Genomic DNA, 12,115 nt, shown 5'->3' with positions numbered 1-12,115 from the left:
GGAAGAGGGAAGCTAAGAAAGCTCATGTCAGATGACCTCAACCTTCTCAGTGAAAGAGGTGGCTAGGTCATTTACTATAAATGTTACATCAGGGTTAGTTACCAATAAAGAGAAAAAAAAGTTTTGATCGGTGATATGGGTAAACAGACAAGTAGTCAATAAAAGGAGAGTAAGAGAATTGATGAGAAACAACAATTACGCATGTAGATATCATTAATTTGTTGTAAGTAAGAAATCAATTCAACTCTTTTAGTTTTCTCCATCAATATACAAGAATGGGAAATAAGGCATCGTGATGTTTAACCAAAACAGTTATATATGGGAAGGCCAGGATAAGAAATCATCTGTTCAAATAATGTAAATAAAAACAGCACTGAAAGCCGACTGAAATCTGATTAACAGGAATAATCAATCTTGGTCCAAAAGAACAAATAATGAAATACTTCCCTCCTCTTAGAAGACAGTTGGGATGACATAGGAACAAAATGTTACATCTGCTTTTGTCAGCTAAGAGTCATTTTGTCAGTTGAGCATAATTGTGTTACTTTATTATAAAGGAGAGTACACTGGGAAACAAAGGTAGTATAAAAAGGGACATCAATAAAACTTTCAAAAATTAAAGTATTATATGATGACACCAAATAATTGGTTTAAAGCTCCCTATCATTAATTTCACATAGCCTAATGAATCAATCAACATTTATGAAGTGACTACTATATGCCAGGATATATGATGAGAGCTGGGGATACAAAGACAGTCTCTGTCCAAATTATGGGATTTCCAGTTTGAGAAACGGTAGATATTTTATATAAAATGGAATAAATCACAAGATGAATTAAAGGTTGACAAAATGGGATCAATATAATTAATAGTTTCATTCATCTTGGCACTTGTCATTTACTTTTAAAATTCAGTCTGTTATACAGATTAGAAAATACAAATAGCAAAATTTATCAACAATATTTTTTTAATTTTTTATTAATTTATTTTGATTTCTCAACAATCACTTCCATATGCTTTTGAGTTGAAAATTTTTCTCCCCCTTCCTCCCTCCCACCCTGGCGCACAATCTGATATAGGCTTTACATTTACATTCCTATTAAACATATTTTCACATTAGTGAAGTTGTAAGTAAAAATTAAAACCAATAACAGGAACCATCAGAAAGATGAAACAAAACTCAACAGAAGGTAAAAATAAGTGACAGCAATTCAACTTCCATAGTTCTTTCTTTGGATGTGGACAGCATTTTCCATCCCGAGGCCTCTAGAGATGTCTTAGATCCTCGTAATGCTGAAAAGGGTTCAGTTTAACATTCTTAGTCATTGCATAACGTGGCTGCTATTGTATACAAAGTCCTCTGGGTTCTGCTCACTTCACTCAGCATCAGACCATATAAGTCTTCCCAGGTTTTTCTGAAGTCAGCCTGTTCATCATTTCTTATAGCACAATAGTATTCCATTACATTTATATACCACAATTTGCTCAGCCATTCCCCAATGGATGGGCATCCTCTCAATTTCCAATTCTTTGCCACCACAAAAAGAGCTGCTATGAATATTTTTGTACATGTGGGTCCTTTTCCCATTTGTTTGATCTCTTTGGAATGTAGCCCTAGAAGTCCTATTGCTGCATCAAAGGGTATGCACGTTTTTGTAGCTCTTTGGGCATAGTTCCAAATTGTTCTCCAAAATGGTTGGATCATTTCGCAACTCCACCAACAATGTATTAGTGTTCCAATTTTCCCACATCTTCTCCAACATTTATCATTTTCCTGTTTTGTCATGCTGGCCAATCTGATAGGTGTGATGTGGTACCTCAGAGTTGTTTTGATTTGCATTTCTCTAATCAATAACAATTTAGAGCATTTTTTCATATGACTATAGATGGCTTTAATTTCTTCATCTGAGAACTGTCTGTTCATATCCTTTGACCATTTATCAACTGGGGAATGGCTTGTGTTTTTTTTAAAAATCCTGTGAACTGCTCACACATTTGTTTTTAAAATCTTTAATGTACTAAGCAGGTAAGTGTTGCAGTAGATACAATACAGGGTTTGGTGTCAGAATTAAGTTCAGATCTTACCTTAGATACAAACTAGTGGCAAGACACTTAACCTGACTTAGTTTCTCGATTGGTAAAATGGAGATAATAATAGCACCTACCTCCCAGGGGTTTTCTGAAGATAAAATGTAAAATGTTTCATAAACCTTAAAGCACTATATAAATGCTAGCTATTACTAAAGAGAGAAAATCAGGCTACTACTTAAAATTAATTTACTCATGCAACAGAGTTTTTTGTTTCATACCTGGCCACCGCTGAAGATCTGCACAAATACTTTGAATGCTCTTAGGATGTTGTCTGTACAAGCAAGAGGAACGTAAGGTACTAAATATGTCTAGGAAACCTAGGGATAAAATTGTACAAAGAAAACATTTTCTGTCAAATAAAGCATTTCACATGAAAAATCACTACAGTACAACCAATAAAAAGTCTAATGAGAATACTGTATCTTTAAAACTATTAAGATCAAATTGACTACATCTTCTTTAATAGGCAACTTTCCTTCTTTAATATAATTCAAAGAATTTCTAAAAACAACCCCATTACTTGGGATCTCAACATCTTTCATTGTTCTTCTGATTTGTCAACAATTCGAAAGAGTATTTTAACTGATACACGACTTCCAATTAAGCTAATACCTTAAATTAAGATGCTCAAAAAAATATTTTCTGGGGGCAGCTGGGTGGCACAGTGGATAGAGCACCTCTCCTGGAGTGAGGAGGATCTGAGTTCAAATCCAGCCTCAGACACATAACACTAGCTGTTTGACTCTAGGCAAGTCACTTAACCCCAACTGCCTCGCCAAAAAAATATGTACATATATATCTATATGTAGCTATATATCTCTCTCTCTATATATATATATATGCATATATATAGATATAGATTTTTTTTCCTGGAGAATAATAAGCATTTTAAGAGCATGAAGATAAAAATTTGTCTTTTAGGAGCAATTCTAATAGCTCCAAAAAATGAGTAAGCAACTGTTCTTCCATGATTTCTAAGTAATTCAGAGAAAGCACTGTAGCAATTCTTTATTCCTCTTTAGTTGTAACTTTCCTGTATAGTTGGTATAGTGACGTGGTGGTGGGTTTTTTTCCCCATACATGGAAGAAATGGATCCTGTCAACTACACAGGATGATTCTCATCACTGGGTCTCTCTTTTATTTAACAAGTAACAATGTTCCCCTAAACTCAAGAAAATATACAGCAGCACCAAGGATTAAGTGGACAACGGCTGTGAAATCAGACTATGTACCACAGACTCCCTGGATCATGGCTTAAAGTTTTGTACAGGTAAGGGACCTACTAAAAAGAAAGCAAAGACGTTAGGGAGGGGATCTCCTTCTTCTTTCCCATAACTTGCCTAAACCTAGAAAGGAGCTATTGATTTGATGCACATTTTGAATAGTGCTGAAAGTGTGACAACAAAAGGGAAGGAAGTGGTAACAGAATTCTGAGGCTAAATCCTTAACTGAATGGCTTGTCTTTTTCCTCCTGAATTTTCATCTCCACTTATCAAATAATGGGCATAAAACACTCTGAAAGCATCAAAAAACTTTATAAATGTCTTACTGTTATTTCACAAGCATTCAACTGAATAAGGGTAGATAAGGAGATAAAAAAAATAGTATGCTACTTCAATTCTCAACATCTTTCCTAAAATTTTTCCTACCTACTCTCAAAGTTCTTTGTGGGCTGAACCCCTGTAGCTTCCTTCCACTAAAAACGAAAAAAAAAACCACCCCTTTTTCCTCTTCTCTGCTTCTCAGCCAAACAAAATCATTGCAGGTTTCTCACCTGATTCCCTGCTACATTACTTGTTTTAGATAACTCTACAAAGCTACTGGAAAAAAAACCCAGCAACTGATACTCTTTTCAGGGCATAGGCAATATATATCCACTATTAAGTTATAAATACTCAGTATTAAGTTGGCTTTCATTTTCATTAGAAAAATAAAATAAGTTGATAATTTCACATACCATGTTTATTTTCAAAGAAGGACTGTGCAGAAACGTAAGATGTATGCCATCGAGAAGAAACTCTGCTGCTGGTACTAAAGCCAGGAAGGAGACTATCCACTAGTTCATCAAGCTGCCTGACTTTCAATTCAGATAACCCCAAGTCCTTTAGGTTAAGCACAGGCTGCAAGGCAACAAGACAAAAACTTTTATTGTCATAGGATGTTTACAACAATAAGTATCTTTTACCAGAAGGAACAAGGCAAATTTTCTAAAATCTTAAATCTGAAAATTCAATTTGTCGACCAATATTTTTTACAAACCAAGTCAAAGTTTAATTCCCTTTTGTTTTCTAAAGGGAAACATTGTTTGTGATCTTGGTTTTACTGAGGTCAGTTACATACCGTCGATCATGTCACTTGTTTCTAAAACCTTGAGAGTAATATTTAAAAGTATTAGCAATTTTGAGGTTTAGACCACTCATCTGACTTCATTGGTTTAATGAAAAAATTCTTTCCACCAAAGCAAATCGGCACCTGCTTTGTAATCCAAGGCTGGCTCTATTTACTACATCAGGTTACCTTGCAGCAATATCACTACTAAAATTAAACTTAAAACGATTTTGGGAATTATGAAAGGAAAGGTTAACAAATTATGTAGTGCAGCATGTAAACAGCAAAACAACAAAAAATCACATCATTATGTGACTTTCTACAAAAGAGCAAGAATGTAGAGAAGTTGTCATTTGAAAGCTGTGAGAAATAGTTTCTAAGTGCTAAAGTAAAGAACTATTATTAATAAAAAGAAATTCTTCGCTTTTTCTAGTCTACACATAAACTACCTTGATTTTTAGCTAGGTTTGAAAACAGTCATCTATTTGCCACATATATGAAAAAGAATCATGTGAGGGGATCCATTTGCTGAGGTAAGTAAGCAGTATCTACAAGATAAGGTAGTGATCATCAAAACTTAAAAAAGCTCTGGGCACAGCTCTAAGATTGCTTGGTCCTGGGAAATCATATTTTCATAGTTTTCTCCATGCTACTTCTCATGGCTCCATCTGCTACACAGCTTTCAAAAGGGCAACTAAGTGGCAGAGTTCCAGGCCTGTAGTCAGGAAGACCTGAGTTCAAACGTGGTTTCAGGCATTTACTAGCTAGGTGACCCTGGCTTTTAACTCTGTCTCAGTTTTCTCATCTATAAAATGAGCAGGAGAAGGAAATGGCAAACTACTCCACTATCTTTGCCAAGAAAACCCCAAACACGGTCACAAAATGTCAGACAGGATTGAAACAACTGAACAGCAATAACAAAAAAGACACTTTTGCCAAGGTGGGCAGATTAAAAAAAAAAAAAAGCATTCAACAGAGGAAGGTTATTACTGCTAGGTAGAAAGAGCTAGATGGCCCAATGGATAAAGCATCAAGCCTATGGTCAGTAGGGCCCAAGTTAAAATCCAACCTCAGAAACTCAGTAACTGTGTGACCCTGAGCAAGTCATTTAACCTCTGTTGGTCTCAATTTCCTCAACTGTAAAATGGGGATGATAATAGTACCTACCTAGAAAGGGTGTTTTAAGGATGTATTTGTAAAGTGCTAATCACAATGCCTTGCACAGGGCAGGTGCTATAAAAATGTTTATTCCCTTTCCTCCTGCTAAGTTAGCACCAAACACCTTACCTTCCCATGCCACTGCTGAGACCCAGATGAGGGATCTCATATTAACAACAATCAATTCCAGAAAAGGAGAGATCTTGAATTAGTACAAGAAGGCATTGCAGAAAAGAAATTTTAACTACTTTTGTGTTTATCTTTAGATGGTAGACCACAACCTTAGACTTTTGCCTTCATGGATCTTAGTAGCGTTATTTGGAATGAATGAATGAAAAAGCATTTATTAAGCCAAACACTTTGCTAATAAGCTAAAAAGCAAAGGCAATCCCCTGTTCTCAAAGAGCTTACATTCAAATAAGGAAGACAATGCACAAAAGGAAATTGGTCGCTAAGGGGGGAATAGGGTTGCTATAGTGGGAAATATAAAACTGCAGGTTTATAGGGAAAATCTATTTTCTTGACCTCATTAGCTAAATGGCAAGTTGATGGTTATTATCTAGGATACATAAATGATAAAGTAATAACTGCATTCTATATAATTACCCCATGCCAACCCAAACAATGTCAATTTCTTACGATGACTACAACAACAGAGAAGAGGTATAATAGTAGAAAGAGCAAACTAGAAGTCAGAAGGCTGTATCATTTACTACCTGTGTAAACTCGGACAAGGCACTTAAACTTAATCTCCCTGACTTAGTTTCTTTATAGGTAAAATGAGAATTAAACCCACCTGCTCTAGCTAATTCATAGTGTTATGGAAGCAAATGAAATAATTTACATAATAGTGCTTTGAAATCATTAAATGCCATACAACTGAATGGATATCATTAAGAAAAAATGGAATAATGCTTTGAAACAACAATAAAAAGGGATTAATTTTATAAGCCACACATTAAAACAACAAATCACTTCCACTCTACCATGTATAATTCTATATTAAGGTCATTTATTCTTAACTAAAGAAGAGAAAAAATGGAAATATAATAATGGCATATTTAATATCTATTAATACTCCATCCTACAAAAATGTTGGCTACAGCAGGCCTGAATGCCAGAATTTACTCAACAAGTTTGACCGTTTAAAGGCTACATAGTATTAAATTACAAAGTATCAAAGAAATAAAACTTTGTCTCTTATCACTGAAACTTTTAAGATGCTTTACTATTCAAACATCATGCATTATTTTAATAATATATTAGTACTAAGACAGAGGGCCAACCTTGGAATCAGGATAACCTGGGTTAAGTCCAACTCCTGATGTATTTTGACTGCATGACCCTGGGCAAAACAATTAAACCTCTCAATACCATAGGGAAAACTATAAGATGAAAATAAGGTTACCTAGAATCAACCTTGTATGCACGTTGCATAACCTATTTATGAACATGTTGTCTTTCCCATCAGAACATAAGCTCCTTGAGGTCAGGAACTATTTTTGCTCTTTTTGAATCTCACTGCTTAGCACAGTACCTAGAGTACAATATGTGCTTTAAAAATGCTTATAAGAGTTTCCTCAAAGAGAATGCTCAGGGATGAAATCACAAGTCTGGATCACATTACAAAAATATTCACCAAACATTTTAAAAAACAGATCAATTTTATTTTGTTTTCCCTTTTTAAAATAAGTCTAAGAACTAAAGCATAAATTTCAGCATTATTTCTTTGCCTTGCACTTTCTACTTAAAAACAAATTCTCTTATCCAATCTCAGCTCTTGTCTTTCTGGGTAAGGATGAAGACATGGTTTCTTTGTGCATCCCATTAATAATGGTATCAAAGTAATAAAGATCCAGATGGAACAAACTATAATTTCTAGTCAATGATTCATATTGCCTAGATAGCAACATCAATTTCCTAGAATATTATAAAAGTAAAAACTTTTAATAATTACTGAAAGAAGTACAAAAGTCTATGTTCAGTATAAAGCTAGAATAAGATATTTCTATTTTTAATACAGATTAAGTTATAGCCTGAAGGTCTGAAAGGTAAATTCAAAATTAAATTTATTTAAGAGTTCAATCAGGTATAAAAAGAAACCCCATTCTAAAAGGCACATTTATACATGTAAAACTGGAAAATACCTCACTGCTTGGTGCTTCATGTTCAGGGGCTGCTTCTCGATGTTGACTCTGAGAAACTGATGCACTTAGAGAAACAGATGAGCTTTTCGGTGAATGGAAGGCATTGATCAGATGACTCAAAGGAACAGTAACCTGAATCAAATTAAAGATTTATAGTGTTTTTATTGGAAAGAAATTTTCAAACAGAAGTAATCTTACTAATTTTAATAAGGATCAGATAATTTTTTAAATTCACTTACATAATCAAACTTGCCTTCATAAACCAAAGTATTTTAACACTTTAAGGAAAATGAAGTTAGTTGTCTTGTCTATTAAAAGACTTAAGTTTTTTCTTCCCTAATTTTATAAACTATATGAAAACTTCATATTAGAAGAACATGCAGAATACAAGCTCCCTAAAGGGAACGACCTTTCACTTTTTTTTTTCCTATGCCCAGATCACAGCACAGTGCCAGCCATGGAAAAGGTTCATAAATGCTTACTGAATGGAATTATATACAACTAGGATCCAGGAGGCATAACGTATACATATGTATGTATTTGTATGTGTATAGAGATATACATACATATATATACACACACATACATATACATGAAAACACAATTATCCTAAGTATCACTGTTTTTCCTTTTGTGTCATAATTCCCTCAAGGTCTCACATGTAAGCCCATTTTGATAGTATTTATTACTATAAGGAAAACAAAACAATAGATTAGGGAAGGGAGAAGTTCAGAAGATTTGGACTGTATTCTGAGGCATGCCACTAAACAGCTTATGACTCTGGAAATTTTGATAGAAAAAGTTAATGAAATTTACCTCTCAATCCCAGTTTCCTCATCTGAGAAACTTCAAGTAAATTATCTCTAAGGCTCTGTCCAGCTTTTAAATTCTACAATTCCATTGTTAGCACAAATTTACCCAAACCCACTCAGAACATATCTTATATTCTACAAAAATCAACTTGGCACTACTATTATAGAAAAGTTACCAAATGATATAGAATTTCACCTTTCTCTATATACCTATATCTATATAAGAGGCGGCACAGCATAGTAGCTATCTAGTCACTTGAAGTCAAGAAAACCTGGGTTCAAGTCTTGACATACTAGGAGTGTGACCACAGGCATGTCACTTAAATTTTCAGTACCCTAAGTAACTTTCCAACTGCAAATTACAGAAAAGTTGCAGTTCTGCAGCCAAACTACGAAATCCCTACACAGACAAAAATCAGATATCAACAGAAGACATATATACAGATAACATTTTAGTATAGTTATTTCATACACTTTACAAAGAACTGAGATAAGGGAGTAGAGCTTAAAGGCTTTTAATGCACTTCCTGTTCAATAAACTATCACATCATCCTCAATTTTAATCCATAACTAATAAATAACAAAAAAGAAAAAAATTACCTTATTAAATGCAATCATTGTATCATTACATCAAGAAATAACACCCTTCTCAATAAATGAAATAAGTCATTTGGCACTTGAGAAAAGTGGTAATATTTATATTATCTTCCTAATATACGACTTCTAAAAATACTTTAACTTTCTTATAATCATAAGAGTCGAAAATCAAAATATCTAATGATTTACTACCTCTACTAATAATGAGCTGTCAAAAGGTTTCATTCCTTGTTTTAGCCAAAATTTGCTTTCCTTAGCAGAGTCTGGATGTTTCCTCTCTTTCTAGCCCTTGAATGCATACAAAACTAAAAGTTCTGTGTAGTCTTCCAAGGTCTGCAGCAAGTCAACGTTTATAAAACTATGCAGCTGCTCAGCCCTCTAACCAAAAAAATATGGCAGTGCCTAAAAATACATCAAAATTTAGATCTCAAAATTTGAAGGGCAAGAAGTGAAAAGGGCATTCAAGAATTTTAAGTAAACGTTACCAAATACCTTAAAACAAAGGTTCTTAACTTTTTTCGAGTTGTGAACCCCTTTGGCATTCTGGTGAAGCCTAAATAGCCCTTCTCATAAAGTTTTCAAATACATAAAATAAAATACACAGGCTTAGAAAAGAAACCAAATATATTAAACAACTATCAAAATAACGTTTAAAACAAGTTCCTGGGCCACAGGTTAAGAACTCCTGCCTTAAAGGTTCTTGATGTCGAATCGGACCAATTTCTGCCCACACAGATGGGGCAAACCTTTTCTGCCAGACCTCATATTGATTGATTCCCGACACCTGGGTTCTCCCAACTGCGGGGCCTCGGACCCTGGCTACCTCAGTGTCACCTGTAAAACGGGAATAACAATGCGTGCACTATCCCCACCCCGCGAAAAGGGTCCTGGTCAACGTTAAAGCACTTTGTAACTATGGGCCCTTACCACGTCCCCAAATGGGAATGGGGGGGAGGCCGGATCCGATTCTAAAGCGGGGCTCTCTTCCCCAGTAATACGGACCCCAGGGCCAGGAACACTTCGACCTCCTCGCGTCACCTGGGCCTCGCTCCCCGGGCCTGAATCGCGCCCCCGCCCCCTAAGGCGGGCACCTGGGCCGGGGTCTCTTGGGGGTGGGGGGACGGGCATCGCTCCCCGGCCTGCCCCCAAGCCGCTCCGGGCAGCCCGGCCGCCGCCCAAGGCCCGACGGGCGGAGCAGCGCGGGGACCCGGCGGAGGACACGGTCAGAGGGGGCGGAAAGGGCCCCATCGGCCTCACCTGGGGCTGCACCGTGCTCGACAGGGAGAACATCTCTCCGGGGCTCGCAGCCACCTCACCCGCCGGCTCCGCCCCTCTCTCCTCGGCCGGGGAGGCGCTGGGCCTGCTTCCCTCTTTCTCTCCCCGTCTCGTTCCTTCGCTCGCTAGCCCGCTCAATCCGTCCTTCCTTCCAGAGATGGAAAATGGCCTCCTCACCCAACGGCCTCCGCCACAACACCACTGCCCCGGAAGTCAGGGCCCGGCGGGGGAGCACTTCCGGGGCAGACGGCTGGCCGCGCAAAGAATTTCCCTACCCTCGGCTCTCACCTTCTCCATGTGCCTGCTGCTCTCTGTCTCCTTCCTTTCCTCTTCCACTTCTTTCTCTCCCTTGGGCTTCCCTCCTTCCCTCTTCCTCTTCTTCCCCTTCATTCTTCCTCTTTTCTTTTTCCCCTTTCCCTCATTCTTCTTTTCCCCTTCCCTCTCCTCATTTCCTTCGTCCTCTTCTTCCTCTGCATTCTTCTTCATTTTCTTCTCTCCCCTCTTTCCCTCATTCTTCTTCCCTTCATTTTTCCTCTTCTCCTTTGCTCTACCCTTTCCCTTTTCCCTCCTTGCTTGTCTTCTTCTCCTTTTTCAGCTCCCGCTCCCTCTTCCTTTATCCCTATTCTTCCTCCTTTCCTTCTCTTTCCCTCTTCCTTTATTCTTCTTCTTCTATTCCTCTTCCACTCCAAATCCAAAGCTCTATTCACCGCACTGTATCTGCCACCCAACTTGTATTCCTATTCTTCCTCTCCTCTTTCCCCTTCCCCTCCCCTTTCTTCATCTTCCTTTATTTTTCCTTCCCCTTCTGTTTTCTTCCTCCTCTCTTTCTGCTCCCTTCCTTCTCTTCTTCTCCACATCCTTTTCTCCCCCTCTTTCTTCCAACACTCTCCACCCATTAAAAGATCCCCCAAAAAAACATCAGAATTGTCTTTAACCTGTGCAAGGCAGAAAAAAAGGAAATGAGAGACCCCTTCAAATAAAAGTTATTCTCAGTCTTTGTGATCTTTCACATCTAGCCCCTGACAAACCAGCTCTTAGGGAGAGAGGCTAAAACCATATGGTTTTAAGAGTTCTAGCCACAATCCGGAAATTCCCTTTATAGAGGAGCATAGATTTAGTCCCACTACTGGACACCTTCTGGCTCTGTGACCCAGGGGTGAGGCAGTTAACTTCTCAGTACTCTAGGCAACTCTAGCGATATAAATTAAAGAGAACAGAACAACCTTCTTTGCTAAAGGCAGTTTCTCACCCGTGTGTTGCCTATGCCAGTGACATCACAAATCCAGTCCCTGTCCCCTATAGATTTAGAGCTGGAAGAGGTCTCAAAGGCTTATCTTGTCCAACCCCCCTCAATTACACAAGAGGATACTAAGGCACAAAGAAATGACGTGATGACAGAGGTCACATAGGTAGAAAGTAGCAGAGGACAACCTTAATGCCCTGATCCTGAATACAGGATCTGCTATTCTATTTACTTTCTTTTCCTCCTCCCCCTTTATTTCCTGTCCTCAGTTCAAATTCAATAAATTCTTATTAAAAGCCTAACATGTAAAACCCTTCATTAATGCCCTACTTTTGACCCTTGGTATGGAGCTGACCTTGGTTTCTCAGAGGCAGTGCCAGTGGAGCATAAGCCCTGTGCAGTTTCTGCCAAGTTGCAAAGGCTTTGGACAGGCCTGGTGATAGACTTTGTCCTAGGAAGACC

The 12,115-nt window shown here is 37.6% G+C and overlaps 1 protein-coding gene across 2 annotated transcripts in view; it reads right to left on the bottom strand.

The window, feature by feature from the left end:
* Positions 1 to 10,631, bottom strand: part of YME1L1 (YME1 like 1 ATPase) — a 40,074-nt gene extending 29,443 nt beyond the window's left edge. For both annotated transcript variants that reach the window (XM_020990318.2, XM_020990319.2), the window contains exons 1-4: positions 10,393 to 10,631; positions 7,727 to 7,858; positions 4,051 to 4,213; positions 2,311 to 2,409 (exon numbers count right to left, since the gene is read on the bottom strand). In XM_020990318.2, coding sequence (XP_020845977.1) covers positions 2,311 to 2,409; positions 4,051 to 4,213; positions 7,727 to 7,858; positions 10,393 to 10,425 — 427 coding nt within the window. In that variant the 5' untranslated portion in view covers positions 10,426 to 10,631. The remainder of the gene's footprint in view (positions 1 to 2,310; positions 2,410 to 4,050; positions 4,214 to 7,726; positions 7,859 to 10,392) is intronic.
* Between the last annotated feature and the right edge of the window lie 1,484 nt (positions 10,632 to 12,115).

Source organism: Phascolarctos cinereus, unplaced genomic scaffold (assembly GCF_003287225.1).
Source record: "Phascolarctos cinereus isolate Bilbo 61053 unplaced genomic scaffold, phaCin_HiC Scaffold_1;HRSCAF=81, whole genome shotgun sequence".
NCBI lineage: Eukaryota > Metazoa > Chordata > Mammalia > Diprotodontia > Phascolarctidae > Phascolarctos > Phascolarctos cinereus.
This window is presented reverse-complemented; position numbering and strand designations above follow the sequence as displayed.